Source organism: Dipteris shenzhenensis, chromosome 16, assembly GCF_047967505.1.
Source record: "Dipteris shenzhenensis isolate YYH24624 ecotype China chromosome 16, Dip_SZ_1.0, whole genome shotgun sequence".
Lineage (NCBI taxonomy): Eukaryota > Viridiplantae > Streptophyta > Polypodiopsida > Gleicheniales > Dipteridaceae > Dipteris > Dipteris shenzhenensis.
Window position 1 is genome coordinate 51,393,135 of NC_141611.1, and position 20,274 is coordinate 51,413,408.

The 20,274-nt window shown below is 40.1% G+C and overlaps 1 protein-coding gene across 1 annotated transcript; it reads left to right on the plus strand.

Moving 5' to 3' along the window:
* Nucleotides 1-17,023: 17,023 nt before the first annotated feature.
* Nucleotides 17,024-17,875, plus strand: LOC147893098 (uncharacterized). The gene is made up of 2 exons (XM_087387555.1): nucleotides 17,024-17,214; nucleotides 17,480-17,875. Exons 1-2 carry the CDS (start codon nucleotides 17,136-17,138, stop codon nucleotides 17,617-17,619), a joined length of 219 nt encoding a protein of 72 aa, XP_087243681.1. The 5' UTR covers nucleotides 17,024-17,135; the 3' UTR covers nucleotides 17,620-17,875.
* The last annotated feature ends 2,399 nt before the right edge of the window (nucleotides 17,876-20,274 follow it).

The window sequence follows — 20,274 nt, forward strand, 5'->3', positions numbered from 1 at the left end:
GGATAGCATACAAGGTAACTACTAGAATGACACCATTTCGTCTAGTGTATGGGTGTGAAGCTCTGGTTCCGATGGAGTTCATTGTACCAAGTTTTCGAATAGTGGTTGAATGTAGATTGTCTCCAGAAGAGTCACTTAATCATCGGATCTAGCAGTTGCTAAAGTTGGAAGAAGATCGGGTTGTGATCCAGAAGCAGAGACAAGCATGCGCCAATAGCAATATCAAATTTAAGGTGTTCTAGAAGGGGGATCTAGTGTTAATGTTTGATTCTAAACTGGGCCCTCGTCCTGGTAAACTAAAGTTGAGATATAATGGTCCCTACAAGATTGTTGAGGTCTTCGGAGAGGGAACATTCAAATTGGAGGATATGTATGGGAATGCAATTCTGAAACCAGTCAATGGGTATCGGTTAAAACCATATCATGCTCCAACACTTTCTGTGGAGGTTGTGATAGACGTTTTGATGGTGCAATGCATGGTGGCAAAGTTGTATGCAGTGACTACTTGCAGGTCCAAAGATCCGAAGTTCCAAAGTGACACGAGATCCAAATGCGGAGCTGTGATTTAGGTTTCAAAGTTTTGAATGCATTAGTAGTACTATCCATACTATTGGTGACATTTTAAGCATGCCGATGATGATTCTGCATGCCCAAGGTGGGAGATTGAGGCAACGGTCGGCATGGTCAGTTCGTCTAGTCCGATTATTGTCGGTAACATTTCGTCATTATAAGAATTCCCTTCAGTTTGAGTTGACGTGTGTGGGGTTCAGCTATTTTTGTCCCTTACAGTATCAGTTTATTCTGACTTTTGTTCGCAGTTGTGTTCAAGTTAATATTTCCTAGAGGATGTCCATTGTGAGTGTTGATCTTCATAACAAAGGAGAGATCCCCAGGTCGTGTCCAGAGCTTGATTTGCTGTTGGCCGCGGCAAGTGAACAGATGGCCCCAAAATCAAAAGTAGCACCTGTGCGACGCAGTAAGAGGGAAAAAATGGAGGAGAAACTGCCTGAAGTGGATTTGTGAGATGTTTCAGAAGATTCAGAAATAGAGTCAGATGAACCACCGAAAAAGCAAACGGTGAAGAAGCAGCAGATGGTAGAGAGTCCGTCGGTTTTTCAACAGTCCAAGGTATTTCTGAATTTGTCATTGAACAAAGTGTGGCTGAAGAAGATCAAGTTGTACGAGTTTGCATGCTTACCGTGGGAGCTATGGAGGGATAACGCCGAAGTCTTGAGTTAGTTCTAGATATTGTAGCACACAGTGGGAGAAATTTCTTTGGGGGTTAGAATCACACCAGAGTTGGTAGCTATAGTTTTTTGTCTGCCATACTATGAGAAAGAGATTCAACTAGACAAGTGTTTGGATGATGTGATGATGGTAGAGTTTGGGAATCCTTATTCATCTAAGAATTCCTATATGATAAGCAAACTACAGGATCCTGTCAGGGAACAACAGTTAGCCTGGTTTGTAGAGCGAGTGATTTTGTTAGTTCGCCACTAACTATATGGCAAAGGAAAATTATGCCTATCTAGCGGTAGCAAAGCAAGGGGAGAAGGTGTCATGGGCTACATTGTTGTGCACTAAGCTTCTGCATGAAATTTCCAAAAAGCAAGTTCGCACCCCAAATTAGTTTTCAAGAATTGTTCCTTATGTAACAGCCTTATTCAGTCATGTTACTCCTAAAAAGTAGAGGAATCTATCTTGCAAGGAGAAGGGCAAGCAGTTGTTTAGAGATGCAGATGATATTATCGATGATACAATTGATGATTTGGTGCAAGCCAAATACACTTATCAGTAACAATCAGTCGAGATGGTGATAGGTAAATCACTATCTTCAGCTTTATGGAATACACCTATTGTTAGCAAGGAAAAGCTGTTGCATACAGATCAACCAGTTATGAAGCCAAAGATTTTGGTAAGAAAGGGAGCCATGATGGATTTAAAGAAAAGACTGGCTATGTCTCAAGACCAGAGTGTAGAGGGTGTAGATGAAATGGATACACCAATTGTCAATAAGAATTCGGTGTCTAGTATTTCATTTGAGCAATTCAATCATGCAGTTGAGATTGTACGTAGTTTTGGGAGTCAGATGTAGGCAGCTTAGCATCAAGCTACTATTGATATTTTTTATCTACAAGAAGAAAATCATAAATTATTGCAATAGGTCCAAGAAACCATTACGATGCATAAGATCAAACAAGACTTGGCATAGTTACAGAAAAATTATCAAGTTTATAAAGAGCAGAAGGAAAGTGACCAACAGAAGCTAATGCAACAAATAGAAAAACAACACGCATGTCTTCCTATTGTTACTAAATGGTTAAAAGAGATGCAAGATCAGTTTTTTAATGTTTTGGAGGTAGTGTCTAAACACAACATAGAGCTATAAACCAATAACTTATGGTTGCACACAAGACTGGATGTGTTGCAGAATTTGGCGCAGCAGTTGAAAGACATTTCAGATGATACAAAGGTGGAGGGAGTATTTATGGCAGCAGATGCTGTGGACAGTCTTAAAAATGAGTTGGTAGTAATATCTCAAAGAAAGGCTGTTTATTTTGGCTCAGAGGCCTTATGAAGCTTTTGCTTTCAAGGAATATACAGCAAATATCTTGAAGGATAAGGTTCAAGAACAGGAAAACCAGATTCAAGAATTACAGCAACAACTGTTGCAGTTCCAGCAACAGTCCCAGGTGACATCAGCAACACTTCACAATACTAATTTGGCCAAAAAATTTTCTAAGCTTTTGTCTATGCAGGTACCTGAAGATATGGCACCAGGGGCAACTAATCAAAGTAGCGGTCGAGTGGAGTTGAAGGAAGACTTTCAAGAGGAGTCGGTATAACCAGAAGAAATACTTCAAGCTTTTAAAGTTGTTCATGATTTGACTAGAGGGAACCCGAATACATTGATGTTCAATCACCATTCAAAAGATATATTCAATGTAGTGCAAAAGAAAGATGACGATATAACCAGTATTGATCCAAAGAAACAGGTACAGAATGAACAGGAACAGTTTGAAGATCAAGTGGAAGACTTGTTTGAAGAGCAGTTTATGAAAGTTCAGCATGGAGATCATGAATTCATTTTAACTAGTTCAATCTCACTAGACCATTGTACTGGATCTACTACAATAGATAAATAAGTGGGTTCGAGTCTCAATAATTTTGTGGAACAAAAGTGATTATTCCACCGGGTGTGCCAGTGTGGGTGAGTGTAGCTCAAATACACTTATGAACTATTTATCTTTAGCAATGATATAGGATGTATGTAAAACCTTAATGGGAGTTAGTTGTGCAACCACTGATGAGGCACGTCTGCAAGTTAGTAAAAGCAACTACCATATGTAGGAAGTTAGTTGTTCGACTCATATACCTATCATGCAGTATTCTGAATGCAGATATGATGTTTCTGATCGTCCAGTTCTATGCTTATTCTATATATGCTCTTGTGGCAGAAGCATTTGCAATACAAGAAATATGCAGTTGTTTACCTTAATCAACTATCTATGTTGCACTAATCCCTGAGTTGATGTGTTCTCTTTTAGAAGTTCTGAATGCATTCTTGAAGATGTTGTATTTCTACTAATAGGTAGACTTCAGGATTTAATCTCTACTTGTTACACTTGTGTTCATTGCTATCCTCATGGGATACCTTCCGTACAACTGTCAGTAACTCTTCATCTAGTGGAACACTAAAGTTTGATGATGTTGTGGGTAGCTTGTTGGCTGAGGGAGATTAGAAGGAAGTCTATGGATGGCAACAAGTAGGATGTAGCCTTAAATGTGCAAAGGGGAAGATCACAGCTCAGGGGGAAGTCCCAAGAAAGAGGGAAGTCTCGTAGCAAATCCAAGGCATGGAACATTGAGTGTTACCATTGTGGCAAGAATGGCCACATGAAAAAGGATTGCTACAAGCTGAAAAGAGAGCAAAGGATAAGAAAAAGAATGCAAATTGGGGTGCAAATAAGAAGGAAGAGAGTCCAAGGGAGGACAAAGGAAAAGTGAAGATCGAGGAGATCAATGCAATCAACTGTTAATAGTGACAATGACATTCTCTTCATGTCTAATCTACCTGTAGAGTTGCTTTTACCACTTCAGATGAATCATATTCCCAAGATTGGATTTTGGATTCTAGTGCTTCATTCCATTTTACTCCCCATAGGGAATGGTTCTCCACTTATGATAGTGGAAAGACAAGCTGTGTACATCTTGGAAATAACTATGCATGTGACATAGTGGGAGCAGGGGACATAAACATTTATTTTGCAAATGGGTCTGCTTTTGTTTTGAAAAATGTGAGACATGTTCCTAAGCTAACCAAGAGTCTCATTTCAGCGGGTCAGCTATATGATGCTAGTTTTTAGACCACCTTTGGCTTTCACTAATCATGTTGTTGCAATAATCGAGCAGCCAAGTACTTCTTTGTGGAATTTTTGATTGGGGCACATGAGCCAGAATGGAATGAAACTCTTATGCCGTTTGGGTTATGTACCACATTTGAGTTTTTCTGACTTTAAATTTTGTGAGCATTGTCTCTATGGGCAGCAAAAGAAGGGGAAAGAAAGAGCTTGAAAGGCTTGATTTGGTGCATTCAAATCTATGTGGTCCCATGCCTACATGGTCATTAGGTGGGGCTGAATGCTATGTGACATTCATTGATGATGCAACTAGGAAAGTGTGGGCTTATGCTATAGCTCAGAAGAGCAATGTGTTCCAAGTCTTTCAAAAATGGTTGGCTTTGGTTGAAAATTAGTTAGGTAGAACACTTAAATGCCTATGGATTGGAAATGGTGGAGAGTATCTCTCTCATGACTTTTAGCATTTCTATGATATGCATGGGATCAAGAGAGGGTTGCAATGTTTGCTTTCCAATCCAAGTCTTTCTGGTGGTTTTTGGGTTGAGGCAATGAAGACTGCAGTGGATGTGATCAATAGATCACCTAGTAAGAGTTTGGATGGTGGTATTCTTGAAGAGGCATGGAGTGGCAAGAAGCCCTCTTAGTCTCATTTGCAAATATTTGGGTGTGAGGCATATGCACATGTGCCAAAAGAGCTTCGAAAGAAGCTAGATCCTAAGTCTAAGAAATGGATCTTTCAGGGTTAAGGTAAAAGTGGAGAGATGGGCTATCATCTTTGGGATCTAGAAGAAAGGAAGATCATATGAAGCCACGATGTGGTCTTCAATGAGAAGATGATGCATAAGACACCCATGAGGGATGTGGAAATGAGGAGAATCACTTTCTAGGATGTCAATCCACCTGCATATGTTGATAGACAGCAAGTTGTCCATGCACCGAATGTGCAAGAAATTGTGCCACTAGGTACTCCCACAAGTACACAATCAAGGGCAGATGATGGATCATCTATTGGTGGAAATTATGAGTCAAATATGCAGGTGGGATAGCAAGCTGAAATGCCCTTGAGAAGATCAGCTAGAGTGTCTAGATTGCCTGATAGATTTGTTCCAAGGGCAGACTATATGATGCTTACTGATTGCGGGGAGCCTTCTTGCTATAGAGAGGCAATGATGCATGAGGAGCAGCGCAAGTGGGAGTATACTATGCAATCGATATGAGTTCACTCATGAAGAATAAGACTTGGGACTTGGTTTCTTTGCCACATGGAAAGAAAACATTGCCATGTAAATGAGTCTACAAGATGAAGGTGATAGGTGGTGATGCGCCTAAGTACAAGGCCTGTTTGGTTGCTAAAGGGTTCAAGCAAGAGAAGGGTGTGGAATTAGATGAGATATTCTCTTCAGTTGTGAAGATGACCACACTTAGATGCGTACTTGGAGTTGTGATAGCATGGGGATCTACATGAGGAAATTTACATGGTACTTATGCAGATAGATGTCAAGACAATTTTCTTGCATGGGGATCTACATGAGGAAATTTACATGGTACAACCGGAAGGCTTTGAACAAAAGGACAAAGGACATTTGGTTTGCAAGCTGAAAAAGAGTCTCTATGGCCTTAAACAGGCGCCTAGAGAATGGTATCATAGGTTTGATGCTTCATTCGGTCCTAGGGTTTTAGAAGGAGTGAGATTGATCACTACCTCTACACTAAAAGGGCTAAGGATCATAGCCTAATACTCCTAGCACTTTATGTGGATGATATGCTATTGGCTAGCAAGAACACTTATGAGCTGGATGCATTGAAGGCCAAGTTGCATGAGGCCTTTAGCATGAAGGATTTGGGACCTCCAGGTCATATTCTTGGTGTGCGCATCACGCGTGACCAGAGTAGGAGACTCCTTTGGCTTTCACAGAAGGAGTATGTTACAAAAGTGTTGAAGCATTTAAATATGGAGGGGGGGAAGGCAGTAAGTACTCCATTGCCTCCATATGTGAAACTGAGTCAAGAAGATAGTCCCAAACCAGATGAGGAGAGGGCCATGATGGCCAAGGTTCCTTATGAATCAGTGGTTGGGAGTCTTATGTATGCTATGATAGCTACTAGACCAGACATTGCATTTGCAGTGGGAGTTGTTAGTTGGTATATGACTAATCCAAGAAAGAGGAATTGGGAGGCAATTAAGTGCATCATGAGGTACATGAAGGGTACCAAGGAGATGTGCATTTGCTTTGGCAGAGGATGGGTGTGTGTACTTGGGTACACAGATTCAAACTATGCAGGGCATGTGGATAGTAGGAGATCCACTTTTGGTTATGTGTTCACCTTTGCAGGTGGAGCAATGTCATGGATGCCTCGCATAATTCACTTTTGGTTATGTGTTCACCTTTGCAGGTGGAGCAATGTCATGGATGCCTCGCATAATCCACTTTTGGTTATGTGTTCACCTTTGCAGGTGGAGCAATGTCATGGATGCCTCGCATAGAGGAGTGTGTTGCTTTGTCTACCATAGAGACCGTATATGCTATAGCTATAGAGGGTTCACTACTATAAAACTAGGTAGAAATGGCAATAGGAAATGGCACACAATTTCCAATTTTGCCATTTCTTATGTACGAAATGGCAACAGCTTCTCCAATTGCCATATTTTTTGCAAAAATGACAGTTAGAAATGGCAACTAGTTCTTGAACTGCCATTTCTTTGGAAGAAATGGCAACCTTTTATTGCATCATTTGGTGTTGCTACAAAGTATCTTATTGTTGCCAAAGATTCAGTACTACCATTCACAACATTGATATTACTATCACTATTTCTGTATTGTTTAAGTGTGAAAGATTAATCAAAAGTCTTAAGTGCATCAGTACTCATAGTACACAATGTGAAGAAGTCATCTAAAATTCTAAGGAATAACTTTTACCTTTTATAATACATGCATTTTATGTGATAATAACAAATATTATTCAATAGTTGATTGAGAAATAAATAATACAGAATTTACATAGTAAAATAAAATATAAAATTATAAAGACATTATATGAAGAGTTTTCCAAGAAACATTCAAGCCTATGGTTTGACCCAATGTCTAAATCTCATAATTTTCTTTAAATATACAAGCATCCTTAATGATTGCATCATCAACTCGTACTGCTACATAACTAACTCCCAATGGGTATGATACTTTGTATAGGCCTTAATGAAAGTAATAGAATTGTTCTTGCAAAATTTTTATGTGGATCAAGTATCTTTTTCATGGCCAGGAATGTGTATCTCCACAATTCTTACCATGCAACATGGATGAGTGTTAAAAATATGCATTGGTGTGCTTCTAGCATATGTGTGTGGGTTTAATGGATATGATACTTTATACAAGTATTAATACCAATAATACCCTTATCCTTGCAAATTTTTGAGTTGATAGGATATCATTTGCATGGTTGGGCACACGTATTTTCACAATTCTTAAACATGCAGATCATGCATGAGTGCTTCTAGCATATCTATGTGTGTTTGCTAGGCATGATACTTTACATAGCTTCAATAAGTTAAAAACCCTTGTGCTTTCGAAGTTTGATGGGGATTAGGCATTAATTTCATGGTTGGGCATGTGTATTTTTAAATTTCTTACCATGCATTGTGCACGAGTGTTAAAAATTATGCTACAAAATCAAGCAATGAGTAAAAAGCAACAATATCAAGCAACAAAGTAATCAAAACAAACTAGAGAAATGAAAGAACACAAACAAGACAACAAGATACCAAGAAAGCAATGAATTCAAGGAAGCAAACAAGCAACAAGATGCAATCATATCAAGCAAGCAAGTAATTGGAAACTTTTGGCAACATCTCCCCCGGGCCATAGAAAAATCTCATATTTGCCTTTTGTGCAACCACAAAGACATAAGAAACGTGTAAACACACAATGCAAATTCCAAAGATTATTCTAATGCAAATGAAAGCGTTGGTAAGGTTACCTAGAAGAAGAAATTTGAAGACAAACCACTCAAAATATCATCCACTTCTTTAGTTCCCAAAATAGAAATCTTCTTCTTCAAGCTTGGAGTGGAAGGGAGTGGGCCAATAGTAGTGTGGGTGGTGTAGGGATGGCAGGGGAGGGTAGGGAGGGTGGAAAGGTCATGAGAGGAAGCAGCAAAAAGTTGGCAAGATCTCAAACAAGAGAGGTATGGCAAAAAAAGACGCATTTGGGTTTGCTTTTTGAAAGTTTATCTGAGTCGGTATAGGCATCGGTATATACTGGCACCTATATCGACGAAACTTAGAGTTTTCCTTTGTTTTTGCATTTCCTAAGCCTTTTAGTACTTCTCTCACTTCTAGTTTCTTACTAGTTTAATAAATGATGACTTATATTGGATTACAAAATTTTGTAGCCTCAGACGCCCTGTTTTAGGGTGTGTGTTGACTTTTTTTATCATATCTCCTTTTTTACCACACCTTGCACCTTTTAAAACGTACATCCTTGTACTTCTAGCCATGCATATGGTATTAGATGTGCATGATATTTTTCAAGAGCCTCAAGCCAGGTGATTTCAAGTCCTATACAAAGAATCATGGCCATTCGATGTCATTTTCATGGATTGGTTTGGATATTTCCTAGTTTCGCACCATGCATCAAGCATGGTCATTGAAAAACATGCATCTGTCAACTTCTAGCCATGAAAATGACATTTGATAAGCATCATACTCTGTGCAAGCAGTAAAATGGGTGAGTTCAAGGCTTGTGCAAAGTATCATGGCCATTTGGTGTCATTTTCATGCATGGAATGGATATTTCCTAGTTTTTCACCATGCATCATGCATCAGTATTCAAAAACATGCATTGGTGTGCTTGTAGCCTTGAAAATGGTATTTGATGGACAAAATACTTTGATCAAGCCTTAAACTCAATAATTTTAATGCCTGTGCAAAGTATCATAGCCATCTGATGTCATTTGCATGGCTTAGAATGGATATTTCCTAGTTTTTCACCATGCATCATGCATGGGTGTTGAAAAACATGCATTGATGTGCTTCTAGCCATGCAAATGGTATTTTATGGACATGAAACTTTATAAAAGCCTTAAAATAGGTGATTCCATGGCTTTGCAAAGTATCATGACCATTTAATGTCATTTTCATAGCTTGGAATGGATATTTCCTAGTTTTTCACCATGCATCATGCATGAGCATTGAAAAACATGCATCGGTGTGCTTCTAACCATAAAAATGGTATTTTCTAGGAATGATACTTTGCACAAGCCTTAAACAAGGCAATTTCAATGCCTATGCAAAGTATCATGCCCATCTAATTTTAATTGCATGGCTTGGAATGGATATTTCCTAGTTGTTCACCATGCATCATGCATGAGCACATTGAAATACATGCATCGGTGTGCTTCTAGCCATGAAAATGGTATTCAAAAGACATGATACTTTCTACTAGCCTTAAAATGGTGTATTTTAAGTCTTACTTAAAGTATCATGGCTATCGAATGTGGTTTGCATGGCTTGGATCATATATTTCCTAGTTTTCCACCATGCATTATGGATGCCCATTCAAAAATATGCATTTGTCAGCTTCTAGCCATGAAAATGACATCCAAAGGTCATGACACTTTGCACAAGCCTTAAATTAGCAAGATCAATCCTTTGTAAAGTATCATGCCAATTCGATGTTCTTTGCTTGTCTTGGCATTGATATTTCTCATCATGAGAGTTGAGAAACATGCATCGGTGTGTATTATATTAGTGTATATCTAGCCATGAAAATGGTATTATATGGGCATGATACTTTATAGAAGCCTTAAAATAGGAGATTTGAAGTCCTGTACAAAGTATCATGGCCGTTTGATGTCATTTGCATTGCTTGGAATGGATAGTTCCTAGTTTTTCACCATGCATCATGAATGAGCATTGAAAAACATGCATGGGTATGCTTCTAGCCATGAAAATGGTATTTTATGGGCATGATACTTTTCACAAGACTTAAAGTACGGAATTTTAAGGCCTATGCAAAGTTTCATGACCATTGGATATCATTTGCATGGCTTGGAATGGATTTTTCATAGTTTTTCATGATGCATCATGCATGAGCATTGAAAAACATGCATTGGTGTGATTCTAGCCATGATAATGGTATTAAATGGGTCTGAAACTTTACAAAATCCTTAGAATAGGTGAGTTCAACTCCTTTGCAAAGTATCATGGCCATTTAATGTCATGTTCATGGCTTGGAATGGATACTTCCCAGCTATTTCCCACCATGCATCACGTATGAGCATTAATAAGCATGCATCATTATGCTTCTAGCCATGAAAATGGTATTTGATGGGCATGATACTTTTCACAAGCCTTAAAAAAGGTGAATTCAAGGCCTATGCAAAGTATCATGGCCATCCCGCATCGTTTTCATGGCTTGGAATGGATATTTCCTAGTTTTTCACCATGCATCATGCATGAGTGTTGAAAAGCATGCATGGGTGTGCATGATACTTCATATAAGCCTTAAAATATTGGAGTGTAAGGCCTATTTAAAGTATCTTGGACATATGATGTCATTTTGATGGCTTGGAATGGATATTTCCTAGTTTTTCACAATGCATCATACATGAACATTGGAAACCTTGCATCGTTAGCCATGCAAATGGTATTCGATGGACATGATACTTTTTACAAGACTTAAATTAGGTAATTTTAATGCCTTTGAAAACTATCATGGCCATTTGATGTGATCTACATTGCTTGGAATGAATATTTCCTAGTTTTTCACCATGCATCATGCATGAGCATTGAATAAGATGCATCACTATGTTTCTAGCCATGAAAATAGTATTCAAAGACCATTATACTTTGCAAAATCATTTGAAAAGTATCATGTCCATTTGATTTCATTTGCATGGCTTGGAATGGATATTTCCAAGGTTTTCACCATGCATCATGCATGCGCATTGTAAAACATGGATTGGTGTGTGTCTAGCCATGCAAATGATAGTGGCTGGGCATGATATGTTGCACAAGACTTAAACTACGATATTTCCATCTAATGTCATTTTCATGCCTTGGAATGGATATTTCCTTGTTTTTCACCATGCACCATCCATGAGCATAGAGAAACTAGGATTCCTAGGTGGGGCTCGGATGATATAGTCTATCTCAGACCATATGAGATTTAAACTCAGCCCATATGGCTTTCTTGGACTCTCTATATTAATGCGAATGTTTCCTCTTGCATGCCATCTATACACAAAAGATGGATGGTAGAGTTTTGATGATAGTACCTCCCACATGCACATCATCATGATTAATATTCACGAACTCTTCTTTTGATCCCACTCTTTCTGCTTCCCTTGATGTCGAACTCCAAAATCCCGCTTATAATTTTCTTTCCTTAGTTATGGTGTGGCTAAGCGGGTTGGAAGACTTAGGGGCCTTTAGGAAAAATGAAGTGATGGGAATAAAAAGAACTTTTTTAGAGAATGAGAGGGGTAAAAAGAGAGGGATGAGGTGGCTTTTTCAAAGGTTGGGAATCCTTTGAATGATGTGGCGATTCTTTTTGCTAAAGGAATTTCTCCGTGTAGGTCGCACGACGATGAAAGTCTGTATTCTATGATACGACCGCAGCTTTCCCTCACAAATTATGCATACGCTTTGCCTCACCAAAGCTTGAATGCACACCCACCATGCTTCTACTGCGCCACTTTGATCAACAGGGAAGTCATGGACAATGAGCACTATCCTATAGAGATTTCCTGCGAGAGCTACAATTGGGCAACTAGACTTCAAGAGTGAAAGCACGAGAGAGATGAGCTTGGTGATCATGAACGCCAGCTCATTGGTCGAAATGCTTACATCCAAACATCCGGGTAAGTAATCTCACTAAAACTTCCAAATTACGGTAAAGTTTTAACTCGGTGATGAAGATAATGATCACGCTCGTCCTTGCTTGTTTGTACAGATTTGTTGGTTGGAGATGTTCGCATGGGTCGCAGACTCCGAAAACTCAAGAGTCTATCCCAGTGGGCTCAACAACGTTCTCAATTGTCTCACAAAATGGCTATGATACCAATGTTACAACCTCTTCCACACCATAGAGGGCTTTCGGCTCATTTCCTCCCAGCCACGGTTTCCAGTGATCTCCTCTCATGAGTCCTGTTTCTTTTTTCATCACCACAGAGATCTCTCTCTAGAAACCTCCCCCCAGCCCAATGCTTGCAAAGTGGCCTCCTGCCTTGGTGCCATGTGTCCCACAAGGGAACTTACCTTTCTCACCCTCTCATGGGCTCCCGTTTGCACCTCTTAATTAATGTCTAGGCCTAGGTGTGACCCTAGACCCAAACCCTCAAGGCCTCATAGAATGCAAGCACCGTCAAGCCTTCTGGTTTCCCGCCTAACCATAATCACACCACTAAAATTATGGCTGACATAACAAATGGACACCAAAAGAAAGCAATGGTTGCCTCTGCAAGTCATTTTGGACTCTCAGTTCGTCGAAAGGAATAGGGGAGTCATCAAAAAACGTCCTTTTCCTCCGAACCACCTACAGGCTTACAAAAAAAACACTCATAGAACTTTCCAAAGGTTTTTGCAAGGTCTCTACACACCAAGATGCAGGTAAAGCCACCCAACATAACTTCCCACAGAGCTACAACAGCAGACTTTGGGCTCCATGCTCACACCCGGATACCACTTGAGAGATCTCAACAATGGAAGAGGATGGAAGAAGGCGAGAGAGAGGGAGAGCCAGAAGAGAGAGCCACACAATTTTTGGTGGGTGCAGAACACCCTAATCTTCTATGTCATCCATATTACGTGTTTTGAGTATTGTACATAACTGGGGTTAAGGCACAGTGGCCTTTAACCCCCACAGAATACACTCGGCAAGGTTCATACCATGTCCATCCTACATGTTTTTTCTGGTCCTTTTTTGGATACCATTTGATTAGAATTTGGGTGAGTGGTTTTGTTAGTCAATAAGTCAATATCATCATAAATATGGAAGTGCGAGTTTGCAGAACTCAATTTCACAAATTTTATGCAATACGATATGCATAATATTTTATCAAAATTCAAAAAATAGTATATAAACTTTGAAATCGATAATACAAAATGCTTCTTTTATTCTTGGACAACTTTGTATGGCTAGGATGATTATTTGTCCAATCTGGATACTATTATAATGAGAGAATTAATACATTATTATCTTATGTTCTTGTGTTGAAGTCTATGTAGTTGTTCACATAGCTTTTCCTTCAAATACAGGATCTCTTAAACATTTGGATGTGAACGATTATTCTTTAACAAAGCTGAGGGTTTTCTCAACAAGTGGATGTGGATGATATTGACCACCAACATTCTTCATGATTATGCAAATATCCTTAACATCTCCACATCTGTGGGTCACATATTGGCCCCATTTTAAAAGGTCATATGTGTGAGTTTTAATGGGAAGCTTTGGTGACATTGGATTCAAAAAAAAGGCTAGTCAAATATTCCACATATGCTTCCTCAATTATACTAAAATAAGGTAGTTTTTAATCGTAGACATTTTATTACAAAATTTTGGTCTGTTCCAGTTGTGACTTGACATATTTTTAGACTCCACTAGATTTTGGTATTATGTTTTAGATAATAATTCACCATTAGGTACATAATATATTCTAGCCAAGGAGAGAAGTTTGAACATAGACATGCCAAGGACCAAGTGAAGCTCTCAAAATTCTTTTAATAAATGGTATAAAGCAGATCCATTGTTTTTCTCATTTTCTACCCAAGGGTGGGATGGCACTCAATCCCTCCACGTAAAGTAAACATTATCTTTTAATCTTGCAATACATTCTTAATTGTTATATCCCCTCTTTATGCTTTTTATTGTGGTATCTTACGTCCATTGTTTTTCCAAGTTTTCTACTACATGGTGGGTTACACTCCGTCCCTCCACTTACATGTTATAATCTTGTTATATATTTAATCATGATCTCCCTCCTTTTTTCTTTTGTTCGTTGTGATAGAAAAGATTTTCCACAACGGCCTATATATCCTAAAGTGGTTATAGGGAGCTAATTCAAGAGGAAAGAACCCTTTTACTCTACTTTAATTATATAGTAAACAAAAGTTTAAAAAAAGAGGGACTTTGTGGGTGATCTAATCTTCATATTCACATGGAATTAGCAAAAACTAAGGGGGGAGGAATAATGCCACACTTCCTTTTCTTAGTGTACTACATAATGAAATGACACTTTTGCATGCATCGAAGCTAAGGAATCTATTGAAAGACACCGAAATCATCTTATTGGGACAATCTATAACCTTTTGTAGTTAAAGTGTGCATTTCACATATTTCAACACACAAGAAGACATCAAATGTTTAAATTGTTTGAAAATCTCTAGATATCAAGCTACAGTTACCAAGATCAAGCTTGTAAAAGAATAATAACCAACATTTACATCTATATAGTATATCGTGCTCACATATGATGTCCCTAAGAAATAAGCAACTTGGTGTTTGTTTAGTAGCTAGCTACTTTGGAATGTTGAGTGGAAAATAAATCATAATTTTGATGACAAATGTTAGATTGCCACCATGGACAAAGATTATATCTTATAAGTGTGAGCTTTTGTATGTCTCACACATGACAGCAATTTAATATAAGTTTCTCAAAGACAAATAATGGTATGTCTATGTGGAATTATGTAACATTATGTACAAACTTGATATTTATTCTAGCAATAACAAATGGTAATTTGAAATGATGCTCCTTTTCAACGTCACATCTTGCATAGTGGGTCATTCTTTTGAATAAAGGTCTTTGTACCCTCAAAATATTGTTTCGTTGCTATTATTACTCTTCTTATTTAGCACATGTTCTTTCATATAGATTTGATAGGATATTTTATTTATAATATTTGTGGTCCCTGCACGATAAAGTAGAGTACAAGAGATAGTATGTCAGTGGCATCATTGGAAGTCCTTTCCCCCCAATAAGTGTATTATCTACCAAACTGACATCTTTTACTCCATAAATGCTTGAATAGGATGCCCAACCGTATACATTTGTAAGCTTGTGAGATATCATGCTATCCACCCAAGCATTAACACGTTTTTACCCATGACCAGAAATCATATGAAGAAGAATGGACCTAGTGTATGTGGATCGAGGAGGCCGATAAGAAAACAAATGAGATCCAAAATGATAGTGGTTACCATAACTGTGATGGACTACCAAAACCTTACGTGTGATTGGAAAGTGGACACAATTTAGATGATGTGACTATAGAGCCGACAAATGCACTATCAATTATGGTGCGAACATAACCTGCAAGCATCCTTTGATACCTTTTCTATGTGAAAGGTTGGCACATTTGCAAGGTTTTTCTTCTTCTTTTTTGCCCATGACCATAAATCATGTGGAGAAGAATGGATCTAGTTTATGTGGATCCGTGAGGCCTATGAGAATGAGAAAACAAATTATACCTATCAGCTTACTATATGTAGCATTAGAGAAAACATACGAGATTCAAAATGATAGCACTTCCCATAATTGTGATGGACTACCAAGACCTTGTGATTTCCGTCTTAGAAGGTGTGATTGGAAGTTAGACCCAATTTTGATGATGTGACTACCGTGCCGAGAAACGCACTATCAATTATGATGCGAACGTAACGTCCAAGCATCCATTGATTCCTCTTTTATGTGAAAGGTTGGCACATTTATAAGTTAAAAGAGCATGTGGCACATCGTAATGAACCTAGGCATAGAAAATCTTATCTTTAAAGGAAAGTATAAGTAGCCTATATGTCCGGAGATAATCGTATGATGATAGCATTTTCATGTTAAGCACAACCTCATTTCAAGTTGGTTTGAAAAAAGATCATATGAAAGACCCATGTCGAGAACATAAATACGTGCACAAATTAAGATCTCGAGATTCAAATTGTATATTGGCCTAAAATTTGTCCCCTTTATTCAAATTGGATATTGACCTAAATCTCACCTCTTAGCATAAAATCAGGCCAAAATTTTTGCTTTTAGTAAAGAGGAGGTGAGTGTCTGCACCGAGTTTGCTTTTGTGATATGGGTGTGGGGGAGGGAATTTGAAACATGGAGGCAAGGCACCTATGTAGGGTAAAGAGCAGGTGAGAGTTTGCTTTTGTGATATGGGTGTGGGGGAGGGAATCTGAAACGCAGTGGTGAGGCGACTGTGTAGGGTAAAGTAGAGGTGAGTGTATTCACAAGAGTTTGCTTTTGTGTGGGTGGAGGGAATCTGAAACATTGAGGTGAAACACTGAGATGAGGCGACTCTGGAGAGGTCACAAGAGTTTGCTTTTGTGGGAATATGAAGCATGGAGGTTGAGAGGTGAGTGTGGAGGGTGTTGGGGGTAGAAAGCGAGGGACCTCTACAAAATCGCGGGTTTGCCAACGTGGCGGGGGACTGTACAATTAGCCCCGACCACGTCAGCGCCCGAGTGCCACGCGGAGCGTTCTGAAGAGACATGGCATCCACCTGATGAACGCCGGCCGACAGCAGGAATCTCCTGTAGACGTGGCGAAAGGAGAGCCGTCCACGTACGCCCAATGCGGTGCAGGGACGGTGCGAATGGGGGAATGCCACGTAGTGTCTTCTCCAAAGGGGCCCTCATTTCAAGTCATGTGCTTGTGTTTTTGGAGGAGCAAAAAGCTTGCGGTGCGCAGAGCAGGCTGGCTATGGCGGAACTTGCCCTCTGATCTCTCTGCCCTTCCTCTCCCCTGCCCACTTTCTCCTTTGCTCTCCCTTCAGTACCCATGGCCTTTTTCCGTCGCCTCGTCCTCCCCCTTCGTAGAATCTGGAGCCTCTCCCTTGGTCGCCTGCGTGGTCGCCGTGGTATCCCTTTTCTTCCTCCCCATCTCCTTTCTCCTTTCTCCTCCTTTCCGTGCTCTTCACAGCTCGTTCTGGCAGTTTTTCACGCTCTGCTTGAGCATTCTTTTCGCATTTTAAACATGAGTTTCTCTGTCCCCGTCTGAGGTTATTTCATCAGAAATGGGTAGCTGCACCTTCTCCTACAGATCTTGCCCATTTTACCTACCATATTCCTTTTGATACTGCACCACTCCAGCTAGCTTATCGTCTTTTGCTGCTGTGTTTTCAGGTCGAGGCTTTGCAAAGCTGTACTGTCATGTGCAGTCCTGTGGCTACGAAGATGTTCACGTCATGTGGTCTATGCTTCAAAAGAGTCATCTCTCTGATTCTTCCAAAAGACAAAGGAGCGCCGGTTCACTTCTGGTGTAGTTATTATACTGTATCTAAAGGAGGGAGCGCTTGAACCATAACGATCCCTGGTTTCAACGGCTTTGCAGTCCCCCTCCTGTGGACTTGAGACAACAGATGTGAATTGTGGGATTTAGGCTTGTTAAAACGATCCATCTGTGCTGTTTCATTTTGCCAAAGGAGGAGAGTGATTGTTGTCGTGTATATTTCAAAGAAAACACTACATGTGATTCCATAAGGATTTGGAATAATTATAAAGTTTTCATATTAAGTTTTAGTGATAGGTGCCCTGGATCTATTCTTCGAGCCTCTACGGCGGTTGGTGTAGATTTCTCGAGCAAAAATTTTGATTAGATGTAGGGACCGTGCTGCTCTGAGAAATTCTTTCCCCTTTCTTACTTACGGTCTGGAGGGCTTTCTGTGCATTGGTGTTTGGGGTGCGATACGATGAAGAATTGGCTACGTAGGTTGTCTCCAAAACAAGGCGTGTGGATCAATCAGACAGACTGTTTCCCAGCTTGTGTGTTTAGCACAGGTGAAACGGAAGAAGAATCTGGGTTCTCTACAGATTACCTTATGGTGAACGTTCCCAACATGGGCAGAACTTGGCTTGGCTTTTTCTGCGCGCTCGCGCACACACAGAGTGAGAGAGAGAGAGTAGTAGAACGTTTGGAAGGTTTAAATCGTTTAATGTTCATCTGCCGTCACCTTCAGAGTAACCAGTCGAGCTACTTGTAAATGTTGCCCATTTGTTGATAATTATGTTTGTTGCTCTTCCCATCCTGTTAACCGATTCAATGCTTTGCGCAGCTACACGAGTTAGAAATGCGAAGTGTTTTTGAAAAGTTTTCATATGTCAGGTTCGAAGTCTACATCCCGTGATACATACTTCTGATACTTTGCTGGTATTAGGGGCGTCAATTGCTCTACTTTAGCGGACCTCATTGCCCCTTTTCATCTTCTTGTGGATTGGCACGGGCATATGTTAAACCCCGTAACTAAACACTAACCAAGAGACCGACAACCATAAGCAGAGAGAGCGTAGCATTACTTTTGTATCGGGATTTAAGTCACGAGAAATTCGCTTGAATTTGAGTCCCAGTTGCTTCGAACGCTCCGATCTTTGGAGCTTCATTAACTGTGACGCGCTATAGTTAGAATGGATGGCCCTCTACGACATCTTGCTCAGGTTTTTGGATGTCGCTCGTTGCTTTTGTTTCAAACCCCTTTTCTGTCGGCCTGTCGAAGCAAGCAGCACACAATTGACTTACACTAATTTGCACGCCCTTTGACTCCATTCGGTTGGAGGGGAGTAAATCACGGCACAAACCATTCTTTTTCCCCTAATCGATTGACTGGATCAATCAGGTTGGTGGAGGATGATGAAATACGAAGGGAATCAAAGATCTAGACATTGATTAGTTGCCATTATTCGTCCTTGCCTCCTACCACTCCGACTTTCCTATTCTAACGCTATCTCACCCTCCCAATGCAAGTCAAATTTGCATTTTTTTAAGGAGTTGGATATATAGATTGTGCTCACCATCTTATCTTGCTTCCTAGGGGCTTATGTCATGGACAGGAAAAACGAGGGAAATAATGATGGATGCTTTTCCCTTGGGAAGATTCTAATCTTGAAGTTTTTCCTATGATGCATGAGATAATGATCCAAGGGAAAATGAGACATGCCAGAAAGGAAATGTCACATCAATGGTTCTCAAGAGTGTGGGAAATAGCACCTTGAGGTATAGAGCATGGAGTGATATTTCCCATGGCCCCACCCTATTTCCCATGGTGCATTTGCACAACATAACAGAAATAGCTATTTCTTACGTATTTCCCTTCCATGACATAAGGCCCTTACTATATATTAAGGAGGGTGGGAGGCACAAGAGTTTGCCTAGTGTCGGTAGCACAAGAGGTGGGGAGATGGAAGGCTTGGAGTGGAGGGAGGGAGCTAGAGACTACCACGTGTCACGCAGTGCTTGCTAAAGGAGGAGAGAAGCTGTGATGTTCCATGTGGCGCTGGGGGAGAGCGAGCAAATAGGGGGCAAATGCCTTTGTCCACCACGCCCCCTCTGGAATTTAAGTTTGAGTTTGCCGCCCAAGTCTCTTGCCAACAAGCATTGTAGAGAACCTTTTAGCTTGCAGGAGATCTCACTGTGAAGGACCTCCTCCACTTTGTAAGAAGTGCATGTGAAAGCCACAATCTTGGGTTCCATTCTTACCCAACAAAGCTCGCTTCAGCTTCGCTGCTTTTCCTCACTCTGGCCCACCATTAATCGACCTGTTTTGTTGCTCTCCAACGTGCCAATTCCACCCTCCACATCTGCATTCTAATCATGATTGTGCAAGTCTAAAATATTAGTGAAGAGGTTGGAGACATACGAAGGGTGCAAGTCGCAATTGCTAGAGTTGCTCCCATAGAGGTAGGGCTCGAGGTGGTATTAGCCTCTATCGAGTATGAGACGAGCGAGGTATGGCAATGGGTGGGCTATGGAGGAAGGGTGCCATACACTATGACGCAACTTACGGTCTGTGTTTATTTGCCCATTTCATCGCCTCCCCAACTTACGGTTTGTGTTTTTCTAAAGGTTCCTTCAAGTCAATGCGAATTGTCATTTTGTGCTTGATGGTGGTAATTGCAGGCCCTATTACGAGGAATGTTCCAAGAAC

Bases quoted from the DNA above. Each gene is read 5' to 3' on its own strand.
- LOC147893098 (XM_087387555.1), top strand. From the start codon at position 17,136: ATGGCCTTTTTCCGTCGCCTCGTCCTCCCCCTTCGTAGAATCTGGAGC. The intron at 17,215-17,479 runs GTATCCCTTTTC...CTGTGTTTTCAG, and splicing joins TCGCCTGCGTGGTCGCCGTG to GTCGAGGCTTTGCAAAGCTG.